This window comes from Mustela nivalis (assembly GCF_964662115.1).
Source record: "Mustela nivalis genome assembly, chromosome: 1".
Lineage (NCBI taxonomy): Eukaryota > Metazoa > Chordata > Mammalia > Carnivora > Mustelidae > Mustela > Mustela nivalis.
In genome coordinates, this window is record NC_139020.1 from 130,986,792 (window position 1) to 131,014,757 (window position 27,966).

The 27,966-nt window shown below is 35.4% G+C and overlaps 1 protein-coding gene across 1 annotated transcript; it reads right to left on the reverse strand.

The window, feature by feature from the left end:
• Positions 1-9,330: 9,330 nt before the first annotated feature.
• DAZL (deleted in azoospermia like) lies at positions 9,331-27,952 on the reverse strand. Its single transcript, XM_082720049.1, has 11 exons — positions 27,696-27,952; positions 20,495-20,641; positions 20,133-20,224; positions 19,392-19,443; positions 18,905-18,968; positions 18,675-18,814; positions 17,240-17,311; positions 16,454-16,504; positions 15,326-15,439; positions 14,140-14,238; positions 9,331-11,463 (listed from the first exon to the last, which is right to left on the reverse strand). The coding sequence occupies exons 1-11, from the start codon at positions 27,696-27,698 to the stop codon at positions 11,410-11,412; spliced, it is 888 nt and encodes a 295-aa protein (XP_082576175.1). The 5' UTR covers positions 27,699-27,952; the 3' UTR covers positions 9,331-11,409.
• Positions 27,953-27,966: the final 14 nt, after the last annotated feature.

Genomic DNA, 27,966 nt, shown 5'->3' on the forward strand with positions numbered 1-27,966 from the left:
GCTATTTTAGTATTTTGTTCTCTTGTTCATCTATTCTTCTCTGGACAGAATGACAAAATGGAAAAACTCAATTAAAAAAGGGAACAAGTGGCACTATTGACTGCTAGGGACCCACTCAGTATGAATATAAGTTAGATGTTGGAACTAGAATTCAGAGTAACAATTATAAAGATACCAACTGGGCTTGAAAAAAAGCATAGGACATACTAGAAAATCCCTTTCTGGAGAAATAAAAGAACTAAAATCTAATCGGGTCAAAATTAAAAAGGCTATTAATAAGATGCAATAAAAAATGAAGGCTCTAACTGCTAAGAAAATGAGGCAGAAGAAAGAATTAATGATATAGAAGACCAAATGATGGAGAATAGGAAGCTGAGAAAAAGAGAAATAATCACTGGATCAAAAGGGGAGAATTCAGGAGATAAGTGATAACATAAAGTGAAGCAATATTAGAATAATTGGGGTCCCAGAAGAGGGGAGGAGAGAGAGAGAAGGCATATTTGAGCAAATTATAGCTGAGAACTTTCCTCATCTGGAGAAGGGAATGGACATTCTATCTAGTCCAGGAGGCATAGAGAACCCCCTCAAAATCAATAAAAATAAGTCAACACCTCAATATATAAAAATAAAGCTTGCAAATTTCAGAGAAAATCCTGAAAGCAGCTTGGGATAAGAAGTACTTAACCTATCAGGGTAGAAACATTAAACTGTCAAGAGACCTATGCATAGAAACCTGGCAGGCCAGAAAGGACTGGCATGATATATTCAGGATGCCAAATGAGAGAAAAATACGTAGCCAAGAATATTTTATCCAGCTAGGTTGTCATTTAGAATAGGAGAGATAAAGAGCTTGCAAGACAAACAAAAACTAAAAGAATTTGTGATCACCAAACCAGTCCAGCAAGAAATATTAAAGGGGATCCTTTAAGTGAAGAGAGAGCCCAAAAGTAACACAGACCAGAAAGGAACAGAGACAATATACAGGACTGGTGATTTTACGGATAATACAATTGTACTAAATTTATATCTTTCAATAGTGAATTCTGAATGTAAATGGACTAAATGCCCCCATCAAAAGACACAGGTTATCGGATTGAATAAAAAAACAAGACCCAGGGGCATCTGGGTGGATCAGTGGGTTAAGCCTCTGCCTTCAGCTCAGGTCATGATTTCAGGGTCCTGGGATCAAGCCCCACATGGGGGTTGGGAGGTCTCTGCTCAGCAGAGAGCCTGTTTCCCCCTCTCTCTCTGCCTGCCTCTCTGCCTACTTATGAACTCTGTCAAATAAATAAATAAAATCTTTAAAAAAAAAAAAAGCAAGACCCATTGATATGCAGTCTACAAGAGACTCATTTTAGATCCAAAGACACCTCCAGATTGAAAGTGATAGGGAGGGAGTGAAGAACCATTTATCATGCTAATGGATATCAAAAAAAAGCTGAGGTGGGGCAAACCTTTTATCAGACAAATTAAATTTTAAAGAAAAAGCTGTAATAAGAGATGAGGAAGGACACAATATCATAATTAAAGGGTCTATCCAACAAGATCTAACAATTGTAAATATTTATGCCCCTAACATGGGAGCAGCCAATTATATAAACCAATTAATAACAAAATTAAAGAAACACATTGATAATAACACAGTAAGAGTAGGGGACTTTAACATCCTACTAGCAATGTCCTAGCAATGGACAGATCATCTAGGCAGAAGATCAACAAAGAAAACAGTGCTTTGAATGACACACTGGACCAGATGAACTTCATGGACACATTCAGAGAAGTCCATTCTAAAGCAACAGAAAATACATTCTTCTCGAGTGCACATAGAACATTCTCCAGAATAGATCACACATTGGGTCACAAATCAGGTTTCAACCTGTACCAGAAGATTGGGATCATTCCCTGCATATTTTCAGACCACAACACTTTGAAACTTGAATTCAGTCACAAGAGGAAATTTGGAAAGAACTCAAATACATGGAGGTTGCTACTAAAGAATGAATGGGTCAACCTGGAAATTAAAGAAGAATTAAAAAAAAAATCATGGAAACAAACAAACATGACAACACAACTGTTCAAAACCTTTGGGATGCAGCATAAGCAGTATATAGCAATATAAGCCTTTCTCAAGAAACAAGAAAGGTCTCAAATACACAACCTAACCTTACACTTAAGGGACCTGGAGAAAGAATAGCAAATATAGCCTAAACCCAGAAGAACAGAAATAATAAAGATTAGAGCAGAAATCAATGAAGTAGAAATCAAATGAACAGTAGAACAGATCAATGAAACTAGGAGCTGGCTCTTTGAAAGAATTAGTAAGACTGACAGACCCTTGGCCAGACTTATCAAAAATAAAAGAGAAAGGACCCAAATAAAATCATGAATGAAAAAGGAGTGATCACAACCAATACCGAAGAAATACAAACTATCACAAGAACTTATTATGAGGAACTGTATGCCAACAAATTAGGCAATCTGGAAGAAATAGATGCATTTCTAGAAATTTATAAACTATCAAAGTAGAACCAGGAAGAAACTGAAAGCCCAAACAGACCCAAAACCAGCAAGGAAATTAACGTAGTAGTCAAAAATCTCCCAACAAACAAGAGCCCAGGGCCAGATGGCTTCCCAGGGGAATTCTACCAAACATTGAAAAAAGAATTAATACTAGTCTTCTGAAACTTTTCCAAAAAATAGAAATGGGATGAAAACTTCCAAACTCATTTTATAAGGCCAGCATTACCTTAATCCTAAAACCAGACAAAGACCCCACCAAAAAGGAGAATTACAGACCAATATCCCCGAAGAACATGGATGTGAAAATTCTCACCAAGATTTTAGCCAATTGTATCCAAAAGTACATTAAAAGGATTATTCACCGCAACCAAGTGAGATTTATTCCTGGGCTGCCAGGGTGGTTCAACATCTATAAATCAATCAATGTGGTACACTACATTAATAAAAGAAAGGACGAGAACTGATTCTCTCAACAGATGCAGAAAAATCATTGTACTTAAGAAGGTACAGCATCCTTTCTTGATTAAAGCTCTTTACAGTGTAGAGATAGAGGGAACATACCTCAATATCATAAAAGTCACATATGAAAAGCCCACAGTAAATATCATTCTTAATGAGGAAAAACTGAAAAGTTTTTCCCCTAAGGTCAGGCATACAACAGGTATGTCCACTCTTCACACTATTGTTAAACATAGTACTACTAGCCTCAGCAATAAGACAACAAAAAGAAATGAAAAGGCATCAGAATCGGCAAAGAAGTCAAACTCTCACTCTTTGCAGGGGACATGATACTCTATGTGGAAAACCCAAAAGACTCCACCCCCAAATTGTTAAAGCTCATTCAGGAATTCAGCAATGTGGCAGGAAATAAAATCAATGCACAGAAACCAGTTGCATTTCTGCTAACAAGGAGAAGAAAGCGAAATTAAGGAGTTGATTCCATTTACAATTGCACCCTAAACCATAAGATACACCTAGGGATAAACCCAACTAAGGGGGCAAAGGATCCATACTCAGAAAACTATAGAACACTCATGAAAGAAATTGTGGAAGACACAAAGAAAAAGAAAAATGTTCCATGCTCATGGATTGGAATAACAAATATTGTTAAAATGTCTATGCTACCTAGAACAATCTATACATTCAATGCCATCCCTATCAAAATGCCATCAACATTTTTCACAGAGCTGGAACAAAAAAATCCTAAAATTTGTATGGAACCAGAAAAGCCAAAGGAATGTTGAAAAAGAAAACCCAACCTGGGGCATCACAATTCCGGACTTCAAGCTCTATTACAAAGCTGTAATCATCAAAACAGTATGGTACTGGCACAACAACAGACACACAGATCAATGGAACAGAATAGAGCCCAGAAATGGACCCTCAACTCTGTGGTCAACTAATCTTCAACAAAGCAGGAAAGAATGTCCAGTGGAAAAAAGACAGTCTCTTGAACAAATGGGGTTGGGAAAATTGGGATGGCCACATACAGAAGAATGAAACTGGACCATTTCCTTATACTATACACAAAAATAAACTCAAAATGGATGAAAGACCTAAATGTGATACAGGAATCCATCAAAGTCCTAGAAGAGAACACAGGCAGCAACCTCTTCGATCTCGGCTTCAGAAACTTCTTGCTAGACATTGTCTCAAAGGCAAGGGAAACAAAGGTAAAAATGAACCATTGGGACATTAAGATGAAAACCTTTTGCACAGCAAAGGAAAGAGTTGACAAAACCAAAAGGCAACTGAGAGAATGGGAGAAGATATTTGCACATGATGTACCAGATAAAGGGCAGTATCCAAAATCTATGAAGAACTTACAAACTCAACACCCAAGGAACAAACAACCCAATCAAGAAATAGGCAGAAGATATGAACAGACATTTCTCCAAAGACATCTAAATGGTCAATGGCCACATGAAAAAATGCTCTACATCACTCAGCATCAGGGAAATACAAATCAAAACCACAATGAGATGCCACCTCACAACAGTGAGGTTAATAGCTAAAATTAACAAGTCAGGAAATGACAGATGTTGGTGAGGATGTGGAGAAAGGGGAAACCTCTTACACTGTTGATGGGAATCCAAGCTGGTGCAATCACTTTGAAAAACAGTACAAAGTTTCCTCAGAAGATTGAAAATAGAGCTACTCTACAACCCAGCAATGGCACTACTGGGTATTTTCCCCAAAGATACAAATGTAGTGATCCGAAGGGGCATGTGCACTCCAATGTTTATAGCAGCAGTGTCCACAATAGCCAATGATGGAAAGAGCCCGGATGACCATTTGACAGATGAATGGATAAAGATGATAATGGATAAAGAAGATGAAATATAACTTGGCCATCAAAAAATGAAATCTTGCCATTTCCAATGATATTTATGGAACTAGTGGATATTATACCAAGCAAAATAAGACAATCAGAGAAAGACAATTACATGATTTCACTCACATGTGGAACATAAGAAACAAAATAGAGGAGCATAGGGGAAGGGAGGGAAAAATAAATCAAGACAAACCATAAGAGACTCTTAATCATAGGAAACAAACAGGGTTACTGGAGGAGAGGTGGTTGTGGGGATGGGGTAACTGGGTGATGGACATTAAGAAGCGCATGTGATGCAATGAGCACTGGCTATACCAGAAAAGATGAATTATAAAAGACTGATGAATCACTGAATTCTACCTCTGAAACTAATAATACACTATGTTAATTGAATTTTAATGTTTTTAAAAATGGGAATAAAAAATAATTGAGGAAAAAAGTATGAATGCTTCTAGCATCTAAAAAACAAAACAGAAAACAATATTTGATATTAATATTCTTGTTAAGGCTGAGAGATACTAATTCAAAGGTCGGAAAATAAGCAAGGCCACGCTCCTCTAAAATCCATGGGTAGTATAATGAAATTTTCCAAGTGGGCCAAAGGTAGATTTCCTCTCTCCAGGAGGCAAGTATATTATCCCTGCCTCCTTAATGTGCACTCTGCCCCTTCCCAGCTGAGTCTAGTTCCATACCCATGGCATACCAGCACTTGGCTTCAGAATCCAGCTTTTCTTCTGCAGTCACTCCCTCTTCTGTCTTAACTTATTTTTGGCTACATATCTTGACTTTCAGACCTCATTCAATCCACTTTTCAGCCTTTTTGTGAGTCTCCCTTGTGTGTGGACAATAGACACTCCTGAACCTGTTGGCTTGGCAGGAAAAGATGAATTATGCCAACAAAATAATTTGTGAGCGAGTCAAAATGGATCTAACAGAGTTGATCTCCAAATCTATCTATTTCAAAGTTAGAGGTAGCCTGAGATGACATGCTGAGAGATCTTCATCTGGGGCAGTTATTCCTCAAAGTGAGTATTGTAGAGATCAGAATCCCCAAGGGACATGGTAAAAATACAGATTTCTGAGCCCAAGCCTGCAGAATAAAAGCATCTGAGATTAAGACCCAGGAATCTAATCTCTGAAAAGCATCCCAGATGATGGTTCTGATGTTCTTTGACTTTCCTGATGGGTATCATTGAGGAAACTTACCCCATCAAACATAAAGTTGATCTAATTATAGATATAATTTTGAAAAGTGAGTGTATAGGTTTTTATTTTGTCAAAGATTGACATACCACCAAAACCAAAACGATGAACAGTAACCAAACTACGTTCAGAAGAAAAAAATGCAGTTAAAACTTTTCTCATTTAGTATGTGTATTACTTAAGCAGTGTTCAGATTTTACTCACACTGTGAAGCAAATAAACACTAGATAGGAGATAAGCTTAGGAAAAAACAAAGAGAAAATGGCCTCTGTATTTTAAATGATTTCTCTCCATTCCTACTAGTCTAGCCATTTATTCTGGGGTGGTAGTGGTGGTGGTAGATTGATAATACTAAACATTTTTAACAAGTGTGCAAGGGCAGAGGGGACCAGCCCAACTGCAAACAGTTGATCTGGCTATACCAGTAAAGATCAGTTGACTTGACCTGCCTTTCTTCTACAATCAATAGTTTCAACCAAGATTGAGCCAGAACAGAGTATGTTTCTATTCATTTTATTCTGGGGAAAGACAATAGATGAGATTAGAACCTTCATGTACTTTTGCTAGATCTGTTTTCTGTAAAAAAGTATTAAGGATTATAAAACTTCCAACTTTCTGAACTGTGTGAAATGTTACTATTGCTTCAAATTTGTAAGGAGCTTTCATGACCCCAATAACCCAGTTATGCAAGCATTTGTTCTATCGTTAAAGACCTACTGAACTGGGAATTTTATGTGGGAAAAGGCATATTCCTGGCATGCAGCCTTAATGGAGGTACACATAAGATACAAAGCTTCCATGTGCCTTGGGGAAATGAACTAGAGACTAAGTGGGAAAGTTTCAGTTTCAGACCAGTTTAAAACATAAAATATAGCTACCGTAGAGCTTAATTGTACAGTGCTAGTTTCAACTTCTGTATCAAGAGACAATTTTTTGTATTTCCTTGGGATTGGCCCACAGCTACAGCCATATTAGACAGATGTTTTTAACTCTAAATGCAAAGCAGAATTACCTATCATTTCTTTGCTACAGACTGAATATTTTGCATGAGCATTCAAAAGCGCATGTTTATAGTTTGAACTTCTTATGTTTATTGTTTTCTACTACCAAATGTACTGTTTACAGATGGAAAACTCAAGAGTTTTTGATGATGGGTGGTGAGGAATTGCTTAAGAAGATTCAGTTACACACAGAGAGACATATTACATGTAATGTCGGGAAGAGCTAGATTATACAGTTATCAATGTATGTACAGGAGCAATCCTCATCTGGAAGTGTTTCAGGGATTCCAAATGATCCTACTCAACAGCTGGGCCTATTTGCAAGACTTGGTCAATGGAAAATACTGCCGCTTTTCTCCCCCTTATGGTCCCCCACCCTCTCTATTGCCATCTTTGCAATAAGCAGAGTGGCACGTTGCCTTATCACTGCTGCTCCTTATTACCCTCAAACAACAGTCATGAAAGCAGGCAAGACGATTAAGCAATGTGGCGGCCCGTTTTTATGAGTTTACCTTTAAAGACAACCAAGAGAATTTTAGAAAAGTGGATAGAGAGCTTCATGAATACAAGGAACTCCTGTGGAGTATTTATTTTTGAAAGTCAACAAATATCTTGCAGTTAAAGTAGAGCAATCAGTATTAGTTATTTTAAACCATACAAAGGTTACATATTCTTAGGAAGGAAAAAGCACACAATATATTTCTTACAGGGCTGACCAACCTTTTTGACATCACTTGATTTTTATCATAATTTGCAACATTTTACCAAAAAAAGATGCTATATGAAATTTCTTTTTCAATTCCAAAGACTTGGTTTTCTGTTGAGAATTTTGAGGTATTCCTCAACGTGCAAATACATTTAATATATCAAGCAGGTTTCAGGGCACCTGGGTGGCTCAGTGGGTTAAGCCTCTGCCTTCAGCTCAGGTCATGATCTCAGGGTCCTGGTATGCAGCCCTGCATCAGGCTATCTGCTCAGCAGAGAGCCTGCTTCACCCTCAGTCTCTCTCTGCCTGCCTCTCTGCCTTCTGTCAAATAAGTAAACAAAATTGTAAAAAAAAAAAAAATATATATATATATATATATAATAATAATATATATATATAAAAATTAACCTGCTTGATATATATATAATATATATATAATATATATCAAGCAGGTTAATTTTTTTTTTAAGATTTTATTTATTTGACACAGAGAGAGATCACAAGTAGGCAGAGGGGCATGCAGAGAGAGAGAGAGAGAGGAGCAAGGAGGCTCCCTGCTGAGCTGAGAACCCAATGCAATGCTTGATCCCAGGACCCTGAGATCATGCCCTGAGCCGAAGGCAGAGGCTTAACCCACTGAGCCACCCAGGTGCCCCGAAAATACATTTGAGGACATTTTAAAAAATATTTTACTTATTTATTTGACAGACAGATCACAAGCAGCAGAGAGAGAGGTGGAAGCAGGTGCCCTACTGAGCAGAGATCCTGATGCAGGGCTCAATCCCAGGACCCTGAGATCATGACCTGAGCTGAAGGCAGAGGCTTTAACCCACTGAGCCACCCAGGTGCCCCTTCAGGCAGGTTTAAAACAACTGTTTAAGATATACGTAGTCTAGCTTTACGGTCTCAAAATGTTATACATTTTTATTTAGCTTAGTCAGGGCTAATCAGATATTTTGAAAAACGGCCAGTATATATGTATGTGTGTATACATACATACACATGTACATTTCAGGATTACTAATCTTCAACAAATTATACTTGAAATATTAAAACTTAATCTTTGGTGATTCAGAAGGTACTTTTCTTCTTAGAAAAACTTAGTATCTATTTTTCTAGTAATGAGTCAGTTATGAAAGGTAGCATAAGAGTGTCCAAAGGGGAGAATTTCCTCTTTTCTGGCTTTAGTTTATAGAACTCTGAGTACTGGAGCTTGAGTAATGATCTTTTGGATACATCCTCATATGAAGTACATATAATATGAAAAATTTAAGCCCTATCATAGACAACTGCAATACTTCCAAATAAGGGTCACAGAGGTGAGGTCCAAAGTATGCAGTACACAAAATATTTATATAGAGAGTCCAAAATGAGAGGGACCTTGGTCATGAAACTATAGTTACATGTGACTTACCAGCATTCTCACTAGGCACCACTCTGTTAATTCATGGCACTGGAACCCATTAACCATTTCCAACTTCACCTACAAGGGATTATTTTCTCAGAAAAACCTATCTCTTAATTTCATAAGAGAGCAATAAAATGCAGTGTATCAAAATTTGTTTTCATAAAGTAACTCCATCAGATTAATAAATTGAACAATATTTACAACTTTTGAATTTTAAGAATCTAAACCTTTTCACATCACTACCCACCCAACTCCCCACTATCTCTTTAGCTGATATGACATGAATAAACAGGTTGAAATGATTTTGGGAAAAAAAAGTTTCTTTATTTCTGTTTATTCATTTATGCAAAAACAATTTCAACAATAGGAAATAGGAACATACTTATAAGTTTAAAATTAATTTTCCATTTTGAAAGGTTCAGGACTTTTTGTCTCTTATTTCTACCTTACTTTTTTAAATACTTCAGTCCAACAAAAAAAGCAGAAAAATAAAGTTTATTCTCTTACTTTTCTTAAGGTCACATTGGGATAATTAGAATTGGCTCTTTCAAACTTAGGTATCATTTAGAGTAACCTGGAAATTTAATCACAGAATGATATATGTAAGAATGTTATAGCACACCCCAAAAAAAGTACAGAGAATTTTTTAAAGGACAAATTTCAGGGCACTTTCAAATTCTGAGGCATAAGAAAGCCCTCTCAGGGATCCTTATGTTAAAAGACTCTTCCCTTCAGATTCAGAGTAAAAATTATTAGGGATTATAAGACAACAATGAAGACTGATATGGCCCACAGTAGTTGCCTTATGTTAGGGCTAAATAGAGTCTCCATGTTTTTAGTGAAGGGACCAATGAAAGAAAGGCCAGGAAGCCACTTTAAACTCATTTTCATGGCAGGTGAAATGATGCTGATCCAGTGTTTCCCTTAGAAAGGTTTTGTCCTGTTGCTACCTTTTCAAGGCTTAGCCCTCAAACTGTTCAAGTTGCTACTTCTCTTCTTTATATCATCTGTTCAAGGAGCAAACCTCCTGGAAGAATGGTGCTACAGACTGGAAAATCAAGACTGTAAGGGCAGCAAAGGGGCTCTAGTGCTCTAGCTGTCACAATTTACAACATCTAACAAAGAGACTAGCTAATCTAGAAATGATTGTTAGCTCTGTCCTAGTATATTCTAGAGATACACTTAAAACTTCAGTGGTTCTGAAACACAACCACTTTGACTCTTTTAAACATATTTTACTTTAAAAAGGGAACTATAATAGGTTAACAGGCAAAATAAAATATATTTGCTCTTTAACAAATAACTAATATTTCAATGTTTTTATAAAAACAATTCCTTTCAGATACTCTGATTAACCTTTTAAGTGACATAAAAAAAGTTTCAGCATTCTTTAATAGCAGTATTTTGCACAATTTAAGATACAGCCATTGAGTTTAGCATTTCAAGGGAAAAAGAAATTAAAGAAAAAAGGAGAATGGTAACTCACTGAGAAGCAGCTTATGTACCTGGTAAAGTTTTGTTTGTTTTGGATTTTTAAAAAAATTATGCCCAGAATTTTAGTTATCCTAATTAGCATCCCAATCAAATAAGATATCTATTTGTGGATTCTAGATAAAAAACAAGTACTTTGAACTAATAAACTTAAGACCCACTGATTGGACTGTTTGTTTAGACTCTCTTTTACTGGGTTTAGACAAGGAAGACTTCAATAAAGCTAACTATATATTGAGTTCCACTGATTAAAAATACAGTTTTAAAAACTCTGCTTTTGTGGTAAATTTCGAGACAAATCATAAATGTAAAGAACAATACTGTAAATATTGTACTGTTCACAAGTACTTGTTGGAGAAGTGAAATGCTTGAATTCAAACTATCAAAATTCTGACCTTTCAAAATAGGTTTTCTAATTTTTGGAAAATCAGCAATTGCTTTTAAACTCTTAAAATGTCAGTTTCAATTAAAAAAAAATCCTTACAGATAAAGTTATTCCTTTCAGTCTCAATTATTTTTTACTTTCAACTATATATTGAACACAGAACCAGTTTCTAAATAAATATCTAATGAACAGTTTCAATGTAAAATAAAACTAGGCAATCTACCACAACTTATGTAAGAAAGTCTGAGTGTGAGTTATAAAATTTCAGAATTAAACTTCTCTAATAGTGAAAACTTTCAGTCTCTTCTTAATAATCAAAACCAGCAACTTTCCACGAGACTAGAAAGTTAGCAGAGAGGATCAAACAGATTTAAGCACTGCTCGACTTCTTCTAAAGTGATGTACTCTTTTATCCTAGAAAAGACAGAAACAGTCCTTTTTTACTTCATTGGAAATTTTGTATTATCACTATGACCTAAGATAGTTGCAAAATACTTAAAGCATTTATTCTGGATTTTAAAAAAAACTATCAATAATAAGAGAAAAATGATCCTTTCTGGGAAGCTTTCTTGAACTTTAAGATAACAAGTATACCAATGACCTAGTTTTATTCAACAATTTAAAAAGAAATCTCAGTAAACTCAAACAGAGGACTTGGGAGTCAATGTCATTTTATTAATATTCTTAATTAATGACTTGGCAGTGATGTCACCAAAGACAGCTGGTGGAAAACATACGCAATTTTTTAAAAGTACTGTTTTTACTAACAGAGTGTATCTGGTAGAAATCACAGCTTGAGTATAGCACTCCACTTCGAACTGAAATACTATGCTTTTTGGTTAAAAAAACAAAAATTTTGCTATATTTAAAGACATACCTTAACTTGTGATCAAGATATATCATTCTTCAGGAAATGAAGAGATAAATAAAAAATATACATAAAATTTCCTTTCACTTTATGTTGCCTGTGGATGTGCAAATATTAGGAAGTAAGGTCTTATAAAAAGGAATGGAGCTGAATGAACTAGTACTAACACAATGGTATTTTCTTTTCTCTAAGAGCTTAACTGTGCCCTTTTCCTAAGATTAAAGTCAGTTGTCATATAAAGAAGAGTGGCTTCTGGAAATTTTGCAATCTGTCAACAGGATAATATCCTATTTAGGTTAAAGCCCAAAAAAGTGGTCACAAACTCAAGTTATCTTCAGAGGTCAGGTAGGATGTGAAGATTTCCAGGTAGATGGTAAAGTATATACCTTGCCTTGATACATTCAAATTCAATTAAAACAACAATAACATTTAGCCAATCAAAAGAGGTCTAGATACCAGACAACTTTAGACTACCAACTTTTGACTCCTAGATCAGAAGAACAGAAAACTGAAGATTCAAAGTAAGGTTTTTGCCTAATACCAGGTGAAAACTCAAGTTTAAAGAGTACTTTTTGCTTTGCAAACATATTTAAGTACTACCTATTTAACCTTCAGAACTTGGGCAAGGTAGGCTGCCATACAACCCTAGTTCTTTCCTTTTAAATTATACTGTCTGTGTATAATGAAATAATAAGAGAACAAACATCAAAATTTTAAATCAATGTGTTTTACTTCCTATTGTGAAGATGACAATAACTTAATCCAGCTATGGCTCTGCTCTTCTTCTATATTAAGAAGGAAGTCCTTAGTATATCCTTTAAAAAGGCTTAAAGTTTCACCCTATGCCCATTCATAGGAAGAAAAAAAGCTATTCTCCTTTCCTTGTTTTAAGACAGAAAACAATAGTTAAAAACTTCCCTTTGAATATAAAATGGTATAAGTCATTTTGGAGAAATTCTAGCAATTTCTCAAAAGGTTAAACATAGTTACTATTAGTCAGCAGTTTCATTCCCAGGTATATACCTAAGAGAAATAAAAGCATAGGTCCACAGAATAACTTGTCCATGAATGTTCACAGCATTTTTCATCAGAGAAAGTGGAAACAACCCAAGTTGTCTCTTAAGTAATAAATACACAAGGATGGTATATCCATAAATAAAAAGAGATGAAGTACACACTGTAACACTGATGAACCTTAAAAGCATTATGCTAAGTGAAGGAAGCCAGTCACAAAATGTCACATATTGCATTATTCTATTTATATGAAATGTCCAGAATAGGAAACTCTTTATTTAAAAAAAAAAGCAGGCTAGTGACTCCCTAGGGGTAGAGGACCTGGGGGGAAATAAAGAGTGACTGCTAATGGCTTAAGAGGGGATTAAGATATTCTAAAACTGATTGTGGTCATGATTGCACAATTTTGTGAATACATTAAAAAATGGAGTTGTTTTAAATGGGTTTACTGTATCTCAATAAACCTGTTATAAAAAAAAAAACCTTTCTTTTGCACAATATTCCTCCCCCATTAGAGTGAACTGAAAGTCTACTGGCACCATTTTCCCCACAGCATTTGTTCCCTTTGTGTCTCTGTGTTACATTTTAGTAATTCTCTTAATATTTCACGCATTATTATTATTATTTGTTATGGTGATCTAGGGTCAGTGATTCTGACTCACTGAAAGCTCAGATGACAGCATTTTTTAAGCAATAAAGTATATTTTAATTAAGATATATATACTTTTTTCTAGATATACTGCTATTGCACACTTCATAGACTACAGTACAGTGTGAACATAACTTTTATATGTACTGAGAAACAAAAAAATTCATTTAACTTACTTTATTGCATATTTAACCTATTGCACCAGTATGAAACTGAACCTGAGGTATCTCCGAGGTATGTTCTGCTTTATGCACCTAAAATTTCCTCTTTTTCCATTTGGTCAAGCCAATATTCTCTTTCAAACTCTCTTCTTTCACAACCTTTTCAATTATAAACTTCTGCTAAAGGTTTCTTCCCTAAGGACAAACTACACTAGATCAAGGTTTGAGCAGCATAAAATAGCCAGGTAAAACTCACTCACAGAGGGTTTCTGAGTTACAGTCAAATCCAAGAGTTCAATTAAATGCTCTTTGTAATCTCAAAACATATATCCCACAGAAAAAAAGATGCTTCATAGCTGACAGATAGGCTTTTTATCCTGTATATTATTCTGTCATACCTTGAAGTAGTCGTCCTGAGTAACAAGAGAGTTTCTCAGTCTGTTCTCTGGGTTAAATAGACAAGATACCACAGTCTGTATGCTTCTGTCCACAGATTTCTGAAAAGAGAAGTATTTTCAATATTTTACTCGCTTTAACAAGCTTTTTAAAGAAAGTGGAACGAATACATGTGCTTCTTTCTGAAGAATTCTTATGTAATCTATAAAATACTATGTAATTCACAATATATTACATTTTCACGTAATTCATTACATGTCAATAAGTAACTTTTTATCAAATAAAATTTTTTAGAATCTTAAGAGTACTAGTTGTAAAGCTCAATTTAGTAAAACCCTCAGATATTTGCTCAAGGCTCTTTAATTTTTCCTGATAAATAAGAAACAGTGAACTTCAACATTCCAAGAAAAAACATCCAGGATAAAACCGGATAATTTTAACTATTCATCACTCAAATCAAGGCATTTTTTCTTTACTCTGTAGTTGAGTAGTTCTCAACAACTTCTTCCATTGAGAAACACAAGGATAAATTTCACAAAATCCAATGGGAAACCTTCAATATTATTATATACATTCCTATCACATCAACTACTTCCACATTCCCACCCACTCAAGAAAAACATAGGAGCACTGAAGAGCGCACTGCTAGTAGTTTGTTCTAATGATTAAAAAAGAAGAAACTCCACCTATTTCAGTATTTCAGTTATAACTAGTGACTCCACCACTCCTGAGAGCTGCTACCATATATAATATTATGGAGAGGATACAATAAATAATTATATATTACTATTCAGCTAAATAAATGTTTAAATGGGAAAAAAGGTAGGTATAATTCATACTAATCTCTCTTTTGAAGTGAGGATTCTTGAGGAAACCTACCTGTCTTCTGCATTCTACCAATTACATTAATAGTTATTTAAGTATGATTTTAAAAACAATGAAAATATAAGAGAGAAAAGGTCTACTCTTTCAGAAACTATATGTAAACATTGAAAGCTTGGGGGTACCCAAAATTTCATCAACTTTTATAAAAACTGTCAAATTATTAGTCAATAACTTAAGCTCTGTAATTTTTGGCTTCCCTACTTAAATTTGAAAAAAGATGCTTACATCTCAAAGGGCCATTATTAAAACTTCAAAAAATAATTGTGAAAATATAAATATCGATAAACAAAATTATATGTTTGCCTTTTGTGGGCCATTTCCTGAGGATGGAGTAGCTTCATGAACAGAACATTCACTTTGCAAAACTTCAGCTCCTGGATCAACTTCATTACAGTGGTAGTTAACAGCAGTATAAGCCTAAATTATAATAAAAGTATAATTAAAGAGATGTACATTAGATACATTTCTAAACAATTTATTCTTCAAATTAGGTAAGCTTATATTTAGCATTTAAATGTGGGTTGTGTTGTAATTTTTGTATTATTTCAGAAACTTTAAATTGAATAGCTGAAAAGCACTAAAATAGTCTTATATTTGAAAAGTCTTCCAAGCTTCAACAAAATTAGAGTAGAAGGGCTCTAAGAAAGACACTCCAACATGTAGTAATAGAATAAGAATTTACCAGTGCCTGAGAATTTTAACTCATGTTATATTATTCAAAGGTCCAATCCTGATAAAAGGTAAATCCGGGAAAAAAAGGAAAAAAAAAAGGTAAAGGCTCAACGTTTCAGAGCTAACAGCCTCTTTTATTTCTCATATAACAGTATTAACAGTGAAATATGCTTTTCTTCAACAGATGTTTTTACGGGTAGAAAACTAGAGACAGTTTCAATACTAATTCTAAATTCTTTGAATTACAATTAGCATAGGTATTAATACTATCTTTCTTGGATTATATACAATTTAGCACCTGTTGTATGCAGAGCAGCCATTGTCTTAACCTAAGAACAATCTGAGAAACGAAAAGCACAGTTTCTTGCATGAAAGAGTAAACTTGGCGTTGACAAGAAATCAATAAAAAACACATGTGATATGGAATTTAAAAATTATTATGCCCAGGCATATGTGAGATGGCAAAAGGCAAAGAAACATTTAACAGTTAAAATAAGAAAAGATTTTAAAATAAAGAAAAGAAAGGGGTGGCTGTGTGCCTCAGTCCATTAAGTGTCTGATTCTTGATTTTGGCTCAGGTCATGATCCCGGGGTTGTGAGACTGAGGCCCACATCTGGCTCTGTACTGGGTGTAGAGCCTGCTTAAATTTCTCTCTCCCTCTACTTCTTCCCCTCCACTCTCTCTCCCTCTCCAAAAATAAATAAGTAAATAAATAATAAAAAATTAAAGAAAGTATATGTTTGGCTAATTCACCTTACCGGTGGTATAACATAGCTCCTTTGTTCTCCAGCAGGCCACTGTGGTGGCATCTTAAAAAAAGAGAGAGAGAGAGAGAGAGAGGCAGTAACAGTTAGTTAACCATTCCTATAAATTTTCATGAATGTGAAAGACAATGTTGAAATATTTATCAAGCTGGATTCTTGAACTTGTAGTAACAGAAACATAATTGAAGAAAAAAGTACTTTATGTTTCTAATACCTGAGGGTTTGTTACTTTCATATATAAACTCTAAGTTTTTCTCAATTTTCTGTGTTGGCTTTCAGAAAAAAATAAAAAATAATAGCTTTGAATTTATGACCATAGATAATGGTCATGGGTCACAGATATGGCCATATCTATGATAGAAATTCAGAGACCTACTCCCTTGTAGTAGTCAGCTAAAATAAACACTACCAAATATAATTGGAATCCAATGCTCTTAGAATTGAGTAATCATTTTATTTTGACCAATCCCACTAGAAGAAATTGTAAAAGTCAGGACATTTCAGCTATTTGACAACAAGGATGAAGAATGTATGCTGAAATACAGAAGAGGACAGCAAATATTCTAAGACAATACAAGACAAAACTTTGTGCTAATAAGTATATTCCTGTTAAAATACATTCCATGTTTTCTAAATAACTAGAGGTCTTAATCCTAGACTTATTCTAACTTTTTACCTTATGTTAAGCATACTCAATTAAACAAACTATTACAAAAATTTATATGAATAAAGGCCTCAATAGTATTCCCAAGTAAATCATGTTGTTCCCTCTTAAATTACCTGATAATTATATACAGGCAGCTGATATCCAGTGATGACCTGAACAGGTGAACTTGGATAAGGAGGATAGGCCTGAGAATAAAGTTTATAGAAAAACTGCATTAACAAACAAAATTCTTAAAAATTAAAAAGAAGTATTATTCCCAATACAACCCAAGTATGAAAACAAATCTATACACAAATGCAGAATTCTATTGGAGTGATTGGCTGCATGAAGAAAAATTCTTTGTCAAATGTGAAGTCTTTTGGTTCGGGAGGAGGAAGAGATAACTGAGGGAAGTGACTTACTTTACCCATTTATCTTTATCTTACTTGTATATTTGCCTCCACTAAGAAGTGTCTTCCATACACTGATGATAAAGTTCTATTAGAATAGACTTCCATGTTAAAGTTACATTAATACACCTGTTATTTCTTTGTTAAAACATTTTCAAGAAATTTTGTATTCCTTTTGGGTAATGTGTAGCCAATGTGTAGTCCTCCTACATACTCAGTGGCTCTGTATTTCATTTCTAAAAGGTAAAGGCCATATTTAACCTAAAACTGAAGGGGAAAAAAAACCCTAATAGAATGTCTTACACCCTTCAATATTTACTGATTGAAATGGTCTACGTAATACATACATGAATAGACCCAAATAAATAATACTTCACAGTAAGTGTTAGGAACAAGTAGGGGTTTTCTTCTAACCATGTTTAGAGCCAGAAAAATAACGAATATATAACCTAACCTACATTTCAGATAGGTGGAAAATGTAAACTAATGAGAGACACTACAGAACTACTTCACTACCATTTCTCTTTTCCTGGAAATAAAAGTTTTTTTAAACTGAAGAAATAAAGAAAAAAATCATTGTTACTCACCATCAATAGGAGATAATAAGTATTCCAAAGCCCATTACAAATATTAAAGAGACCAGGACCAAACAAATTATATACCAGAAACACACAGAATCTACAAATATAGTTGTCTTTAGAAACTTTTCCCCATTCTAGATCCAGTACATATCCAGAAGCCAGGAATCTGTATGAGAAGGCATCTGAAAATCACTGCAAATAAAGTATAACTAGAACTGCCAAACATGTAAGAAAAGCTGCCTTCAAATATTTTAGGAGTTACCGCAGGGCAGGGAAAAACAGATGAGTATGTCTTTGTAGCTACAGAGTTCAGTTCTAAGATAAAGGTTTACAAACTATATAGCAGAAGATTTTCGCTTGGTATAAGAAACAAAATTAAGAACAAAAGATTTCTAACAAAAGTAACAGATTTCCTTCCCATCACTCAAAGTATTCAGAGAGTAATATCACTTATTAAGGAAATTCCACCATTTCTCATTTCAGAGAGTAAAATGTGAGACTGGCTTATTTTTAAGGTGGCCCCATCAATTAAAATCTCCAAAACCATTAAAAAATAAAGGAAGAAGAATAATTCTTACCTGAACATACTGAGTAATAGGATTCATCATGGTTGGAGGCTGCATATAAGTTTCAGTGTTTGGATTACTCCATACACTCTGAAACTGTGGTGGAGGAGGAGGATTAAAAACCAAAGGACGAGGCTGCACATGATAAGCACCTTTTTAAAGAATAAAATGAAAATAAAGTCCACTTTTAGTTTTCTGAAAAGTTATACATGTCAAAAAGAATGACTCTCCTCTTTACTTACATAAATTTTGTTTCCTGATTGCAGGTCCCAGTTTCAGCTTTTTACCATGGAAATTTATCTGTGACTGAAAATAAACAACGAAACTAAAATCAATTTTCAAAGTCTACTTTCGAGACTTTGGTAAACACCCCAGGTCTTCTAAAATCTATATCCTCAGAGAAGATCAATAGTAACAACATACTCAATCAAAATTTATCAGCATGAAGCTATCTTAACATCTCACCACTCAAGTGTTGAAAAGAGTCTTGGAATTTGATCAAAAAATTTTACACTCTGTCTGAAACCTTTCCTGTCTCTAGTTCATGAAGCCAGATGTCCAATTACAAATAAACAGGGCTGACAAGTTACATAAGATTACTCGAGGTTTGGATTTCAAACAGGAAGTTATTTCTATATTTTATACAAGGCTATATATATTCAGGACTCAAACAACACTAAGCATTGCATCCTTAAGCTACTTAAGAGATTTTGCCATAAGATTACTTACTTCTACTATCTTCTGCACATCCACATCATTATAAAATGAAACAAATCCATAGCTAAAAACACAGATAAATAATGTGTAAAAATCACCAGCATAATAGTATAAAACTTCTAATATTCCATGAAATGATTGAAAGAAATGATAATGGTAAAAAATGAAGAATGTACTGAAATAAATATTTGTTAGATGTACATGATCAATCCTCTATTAATATTACTGTTAACAGAAAATTCCTATCTACGAACCTGAATTTATTATCTAAGGCAAGATGGTTAAAATTTAAAATACTGTTTAATACATGAAGAAAATAACTCTTTGTGGGGCACCTGGGTGGCTCAGTGGGTTAAAGCCTCTGCCTTTGGCTGAGGTCATGATCCCAGGGTCCTGGAATCGAGCCCTGCATTGGACTCTTTGCTCAGCAGGGAGCCTGCTTCCTCCTCCCTCTTCTGCCTGCCTCTCTGCCTACTTGTGATCTCTGTCAAATAAATAAATAAAAATCTTAAAAAAAGGAGAGAGAAAAGAAAATAACTCTTGGATAAAGCTGATTGATCCACTTAAATAAATGATGGAAAATATTTACATATAAACACTGCAAAAATGACAAATAGAAGAGCTGACAACAAACTTACCCTTTATATGAAAGAAAGGAACAAAGCAACAGATTTATACAAGTGTAAGAAAACAAATTTTGAATTTTTCTAGGTTAGTTATTTTTTATTTTCACAGTGAACATGTTGTACTTACCCTTTGGACACACCAGTTCGATCCGTGATTATCTTTACTTCTTTTACTGAACCATATCTAGCAAAGAAACTTCTAATTTCGGTTTCATCCATCTATAGAGAAGAATTTGACTTCAAGAGTAAAAACTCAACATTCAAAGTTTTTAAGTATACTATAAAGAAGATTTGAAGATGTGGAAATATCTCCCCCAAGTATCCCCAAACCACCTGCAGATCTTTGTCAATGATAGTTTTAGTCTCTATACGTTAAACATAAACCTAATTCCAAACCTGAATGAAATTCCAAAAAACCTTATGTTTATAACAGAACCCCAACCTCCTTATTCACTAAATATTTTTTTAAATAAATGAAATATACAATACCCTAACATCAATTCCACCAACAAAAACGGTGTTGGGCATGATTTTGCCTTCTGGTAAAACATAGCCTTGGCTGGTTGTAGCTGATGAGGACTGAGTGCTGGCCTCTCTGGAGATGGTTGAGTTTGGAGTCTCAGGATTTGCAGCAGACTGTAATTTGGAAAGTAGATATCATCACTAGACATTCAGGCAAAAACCATATATATGAAATAAAATCTTTGTATTTAAAATACAAAATATTTTCATAAAAATTACTTTCACAGTAAATTGGCCAGCAATACAGCTCAGTTTAGGTTTAGGATTAAAAATAATCTGGGAGGCCTGGGTGGCTCAGTTGGTTAAGCGGCTGCCTTCGGCTCGGGTCATGATCCCAGCGTCCTGGGATCGAGTCCCACATTGGGCTCCTTGCTCCGCAGGGAGCCTGCTTCTCCCTCTGACTCTTCCTTCCACTCTGTCTGCCTGTGCTCGCTCTCATTCACTCTCTCTCTGACAAATAAATAAATAAAATCTTTAAGAAAAAAAAAAAAATCAGACTAGGGGCACCTGTGTTGTTTAATCAGTTAAGATTATGATTCACAGTCATGAGATCCAACCCCATGTCGGCTCCTTGCTGGGTGTGAAGTCTGCTTAAGATTCTCTCTCCCTCTCCTTCTCTGGAACCTCACCCCTCTCTAAAACTAAACTGAAGTAAACTAAACTAAATTAGCATAAAACTTTTAACAAAAGAATAAAACCAGTGTTACTCATCATCTCTTACATAGCGTAGAAAACTGACTTTATACTGAGTTTGTGAACTGGAAAGTTCAGATTTGTAAAAATAGCTCTTAAAGTCATCCTGTTGTATGCCAGTAAACAAACTTTCCCTTTATTAAGTGCCTTATTAAAAAACATGGGAAATCTTTGAAAAATATAAATGAACCTTTCAAAAATACACATCAAAGATTTAAACTGATTTGTTTTCCCTCCTCTTTCTAGTCACCAAAATTAACATGGATTTTATAATTAACTATTCGATGTGTTAGCATGCATTTACTTTAGAAATGAAAACATTATTTACTCACATATCGTAACTCCTGCTGAAAAAGTCTTACAATCTTTTCCTCTAGTACTAGGGTTTTCAAAGCATCTTTTGAAATAATATTTTTCTTCTTCGATAACACCAAGTAAGTCCCACTGATAATTCTAATTTTCACAGTGGGCTAATAGAAAATACTATCTTTGATAGTATCTTTGATACTATCTTTATTTTCAGTTAAAGAGACCCACACATGAAACTCATTATTTTTCTGGATTCTAATTCAGACCTCTATCTTTAGTCCTTCCATACTAATATTAACATAAATTTTTCGGAAGCAAAACTTACTGGTAATATATATGTTGGAAAAGTAATATAGCATAATAAAAGAAAAATGGATTTAGTCAGGGGAATCAAGGTTCATTTGCCTTACTTAGTTAGAAGCCACTTATTTGGCAGCTGTTTATAACTGGGAAAACTGCTTTGAGACTGAAGATAACATCTGCAAATCTGTTTTGTAAAGTATAATGTGGCATGCCAATATAAATTAGTGTCCTGTTATTTGAATTTATTTTCAAAAGGATAAAAAGTTTCTTTCCTAGTTTTACTATTTACTTATTTTGTGATGTTTTATTAATTAACAACTAATTTCAACTGGAACTTAAGGAACTAGTTTATGGTATATCCACTTATTTGGAGTTCATTTATGAAGTGCCTATTGATTTTAAAAGGGAAATACAAAAGACTACAAAAGAGAGAAACCTATTATATTTCCTCTTATGGAGAAAAATAAGGTTAAAAAAAGCAATGGATACATATTTTTTAAAAGGAGAGCACAGTGATTTTAGAGAAATTAGTAACAATACTAAGGGTATTTTTTTGAATTAGAATTCTTGAAGTTACTGATAAATTTAAGATTCTACAAATTGTTGTACTATTTAGAGATGAAATCTGAGCTGTCCCATCACCAAATATGTTTGCATTTTTCTCTATTAATCTGTGCACATACAATTACCCTTGAAAACATGGATTTGAACTGTCCAGGTCATTTATTCACAGATTAAAAAACAAAACAATACAGTACAGTACTGTAAATCCATTTTTCTCTTCCTTATAATTTTCTAAATACTTTTTCTCTAGCTTATTTTATTGTAAAATTATAGTATATAATCCATATAACTTGCAAATTGTGTTTATCAATGGTTTGTGTTATCAGTAAGGCTTCCAATCAACAGTAGGCTACTAGTAATTACGTTTTGGAGTCAAAATTTACATGCCAACTTTTGAGTTTGTGTGGAGGGAAGGTGAGTCAGCATTCCTAAACCCTATATTATTCAAGAGTCAACTATAGGGGTGCCTGGGTGGCTCAGTGGGTTAAAGCCTCTACCTTTGGCTCAGGTCATGATCCCAGGGTCCTGGGATCAAGCCCTACATCAAGCTCTCTGCTCAGCAGGGAGCCTGCTTCCTCCTCTCTCTCTGCCTGCCTCTTTGCCTACTTGTGATCTCTATCAGATAAATAAAAATCTAAAAAAAAAAAAAAAAAGTCAACTGTACTTACTTTTATGTGTTTCTATTTGGGTACTTCCTAATTCTTTCCTGTAACTCTACTATAGTAATAGTTCATGACAATGTAGTAGTATAAAAACCTGTTGCTAAAGTTTTTTCATTTTTTGTTTTTAGTTTTTTCTATGTGGGACTGTATTACATAAGCCACATATCTTGAACTATTGAAATTTAACTAGATTTCCCTTCACTATAAACAAATTACCAATCCTTTTCAGTTAGCTCCTTTGGAAGTCAAAACAAATAAAACAGTGGTCTGAAATTCTTATAGACTTTATTTTCTCCTCAATTTCCCCTTCATCTGTGGATGAACTTTGGATAGCTTTCTATTTGACAAACTGTTTAGTATTATCTATCCATGAACGACAATGGATTAATGTATTTTAATTTGGAGGTATATAGTATCAGGCCAGAAATTTGTGCCAGATTATGAACAGTTATGATACTGTATTATTTCTCAACTAGGGGAGATTTTGTGGTCCAGGGACATTTTTGATTGTTACAGCTAAGGGGTACTCCTTATATCTGGTGGTAGAGGCCAAGAATACAGTATAATCATCCTATAATGCAAAAGCAGCTTCCCACAGCAAGGTATTACCTGTCCCAAAATGTGAATAGAATCATGGTTGAGAAACTCTGTGATAGTGTGTACAGAATTGAAAAGCAAAGTTCTGATTCTCATATTCTATTTATAGAAGTAAAATGGATATTTGACACACTAAACAATAATTTTGGGGGGAAGTCCATTGCATATTATAGGAAGTTTGGTTTGGGATTGCTTTATTCAAATTCAGTTTGGTTAATTGAGAAATTAAATGTAATATTCATCAAATCATTTTATTAGTGTCTTAACATCTTAAGGCACTAGCCTGTCTTAGTCCTCAGCCAGCAGGGGGCACTCAAAGCTAACAAAGTAAGCAAAGTATTCCGTTTTTACCAAGACTGATTTTTAAACTTTTAGTGTGTGTTTATTTACACATAATTATAATTTATACATATGATGAATATAAATTTTATATATACAACATTCACAACCAATAACCAACTTTTAATACTTTTAAGCTATTGCTAAAAACACTCCACAAATAAATGCTTAGGCTAAAGCAAAAAGTTTGGTGTTAAAAGTATTCACCTTAACCATCAATAGTATACAGAAAATAAATTTAAAGCAAATTTAACATAATAAGTAATTGTTTTTCTTAATTATACGTTCAAGTGAGTTGGTGGGTTTTGAGATGAGTAAGGCTAGGAAATTAAATAGGGCGGAACTTGGAGGCCATCATATACACAATACTCATCACTGCTATTTATAGTAATATATTCACTGTTCTACCTGGATAACAAAATGACAAAATTAACTAAAAGCCAGAAAAAAGCTGTATCATTACTAAAGCTCCTGGGCTGTCAGCTAACATTATTTCATTCAACTATTATATCTACATGCAAGCAAACTGAAATCTAAAACTGACTACAAAAAAGGTCCAATTTGTAGTCATCAAAATTCTATCCATAAAAGTAGCAGCTAATAAAGAGAAAAGCTAAAAGGAAATAGGAAATGAAAATCAGAATTAGACCTCCTAAGTAAATCCAAGAGTGGACTCTTGGGGGCGGGGCAGGGGGGGGAGAATCCAAACAATAAATCAAACTAGCAAGAAAATGGGCAAGAAAGCATAAATATAAATTTTTCTTGAAAAAGGTACTATGACCACAGATTGTAAGATAATGCTATGTAAAAACTCTCTGGAAGTAAATTTGGAAATCTTGATGAAATAGTCAACTTGCTAGAAAAATGTGAATTTTAAAAAACAATCTAAAGAAAGGAAAGAATACTTGATTCTTAGGCTCAGTTTCACTGGGAGTTTATTCAAACTGTAAAGAAACCGATATTTTGTGCATGTGCAGGGCACAAGACAGAAACAATGGTAGACAGAAGACAGAGGGTAGGAGAAAGAAAATTCAAGGGTACCTAGTTGGTAGAGTATCTGACCCTTGATCTCAAGGTTGTGAGTTTCAGCTCCTTGGGTACAGAGATCACTTAAATAAACAAACTTTAAAAAATATCAGTCACTTTAACTGAAAAAAAAAAAAAAAAAAAAAAAAAAAAATTCCAGAGAAAAGACAGGAAAAGAGAATTACTCAAACCATTTTACAAAACTAACACCTCAATAACAAAACCTTATCAAAATGGTCCACCTCAATCTCTAATATTGAAAATTCAAGGATGGTTCATTCTTAGGAAAGCTACTACTGTAACTCACCAATGAAAAAGCATTTTAAAAACTACAGCATTCAGGGGTGCCTGGGTGGCTCAGTGGGTTAAGCCGCTCAGGTCATGATCTCAGGGTCCTAGGATCGAGTCCCATATCAGGCCAGAGAGCCTGCTTCCCTCTCTCTATCTGCCTGCCTCTCCATCTACTTGTGATCTCTCTCTGTTAAATAAATAAACAAAATCTTTAAAAAAAAATACAGTATTCATTTTTAAATTTTTTTTTCATTTTTTAATTTTTAAAACCTAAATAAAAGGGAAGAATCTTCTGTTGATGTAATTTTAAGCTAACATGGGGCTTAAAATGAATCCGCCACTTCCAGTATAAGTAGGAAATAAAGGCAACTCTGTACCACCACTGTAAATTACAAAGAATTTGTAAGAGTTCTTAAAAATCCTTTAAAAAAGATAAACATCCAAATAGAAAGGTGCGTTAAGAATTTATGAGAAAGAAATTTTGAAAACTAATGACTTCAACTTAATGATCAAAAAGAAAAAAAACTCATTAAAACATATTTTTCAGCTATTGGTTTGGCAATTCAAAAACTATAACAACTCTCATTGGAAAGAGTGTGGAGAAGAGATCACTCTACATACTCTCTACACACTGGGACCTGGTTCCATTAAGAGTAACTTGGAAGGATATACCATAATTTAAAATTGTTTTAAAATGGGCATCAACCTTTCACCCAGTTGTTTCCACTCCTGGCAATTAATTTCAAGGAACTAATGCAATAGGCATGCCAAAACATTTGCACAAATATACTTACGATAGTATTGTTTTTTAAACAGAAAAAGTATTCATTATAAGGGAATTTGATAAAAATAAATGATATAATCTTACAGTCTTAACATTACATATTTAAAATCATTTTATCTTTGAAATAAGGTCCATTATATTAGGTGAAGGAGAGAGGATATAAAATAACAGTATTATGTGACATGGTCCAAATTCTATAAATTAAAGTTCACCTATCTAAATGCAATACATGCATAAAAACAATCTGGAAGGGTATTCATACAGCAAAAACTTGACTAGTGGTTAGAGGTGTTGGGACAATATTTTCTTACACTAATTACTTTCAAATGAGTTAATATGCTACTGTTATAATCAGGGGGAAAAAAACCCAGCTATTAGCATCTCCCCCTTTTCCTCTAAAAATATAGTGAAAAAAAAAATACTGGAATTTTTTTTTTATAGTAACTCAGTGGTTATTAAGTAATTAGTAACATGGATAATGACGTAACACAAATAATCACTACAGAATAATACGTATAATTATACATTTTCATTTTAGTACTTCTATATAGGAATATAAACTACATAAATTTCCTCCCTTTAGCTCGAAAATTGGAAACTAACGATCATACTATAAATCCACACAGTATATAATACATCTGTGAGGTAAGGTTGGTTAAAAGTGTAGCATCTTGTGGTGAATCAACTCTACATTTACCCAAACTCAACATAAACGTACACCCCAAAGAGGTAGTACTACCGTAGGTACGTTATGTCGAAATTCTTGGTTTATCTGGAGAGAAAAAGGGTCCCCCCTAAGCACAAAACTTGTCAACTGCTCAGGGCCGCGGTCCGGGAGGAGCACAGGCGGGCCCGACCTCGTGCGCAGATGATGGCGTCGGCGAGTTTGCCGTCCCTAGTGGCCGCACGAGGGAGCCCCCAGCGCCAAGCCAGGAATGAGGGGTCGCCACGGAGGCTCTCCAGTCCCACCCGCCGCCGGATTCCCGCAGGAGCGCACCGCTCCCAACATGCCCACCCATCCCACCCCCACCCTACCCACCCGCCAGAAAGGAACCCTTAGTCGAGGAAACTCCGGCCCTCCGAGTCAAAAGGCGACTCCCTCAGAGAGGTGGCAGCGGGCGTTCGGTAGGCGGCAGCCTGACGCCATCTCGCGGACGACGCGCTGCCTCCCCCCCACAGGGTAAGCGCGGGAAGGGAGGCCAGCAGGGTGGGGGTGGGGCGGGCGCGCGGTGCCCCCCTCCCCCCACTGAGTCCCAGAGGCCCACTCCAAGGGCCCTCCTCACAACCCAGCCCGCCACGGCTGGAGGCAGGCAGGGCGGCGTGAAGGCCGCCACCCGGCACGTGGTCGGCAGGCAGCGGGTGGGACAGCGAGCCCTCAGGGCCTCCACCCACTGCGACATCCGCTGGCATGCCGCCCCTCCTCCACCCCTCTGCGCTGCCTCGACCTCCTCTCTCAGGCCTTGTCTGTGGTGCACCCAGGAAGGGAAGGGGGTGACCCCGCTTTCAGCCCCGCTCTGGCACAGCGCTAGAAAGGCTGAGTTTCCACCACCCGGGAGGACCCAACCCGGCGTGGGCCCTTTAGGCCTTCTCCTCAGCTCACCATGATGGCGGCAGCTAGCAGTTCCCTCTGGTGAGGCTCGAGGAGGAGCGGAGAAGCGCTTCTGGCACCACTCGTGGGGCTGCTGTGGGGTCTTCTCGTGGCACTGCCCGACTTTGACTGGGCAAAGGGATAAAAGTCAGAGGACTGAGGAAAATCAAAGGCGAGCGGTGAGGCCGAGGAGCCCTAAGAGCTGAGTGGCGAGGCTGAGGGGCGCTGGCGAACTGAGGCGTGGCCTGCGAGGCTCCGGGAGGTGGCTCCTGCGCCTGGTACG

What these genes read in the sequence shown, in the direction of transcription:
- DAZL (XM_082720049.1), bottom strand. An exon ending in TTGGTGGAATTGATGTTAGG is followed by an intron (nt 20,225 to 20,494) that starts GTATTGTATATT and finishes TCTTCTCTATAG; the next exon opens with ATGGATGAAACCGAAATTAG. An exon ending in CTCAGGACGACTACTTCAAG is followed by an intron (nt 11,464 to 14,139) that starts GTATGACAGAAT and finishes TGTCTTTTCTAG; the next exon opens with GATAAAAGAGTACATCACTT.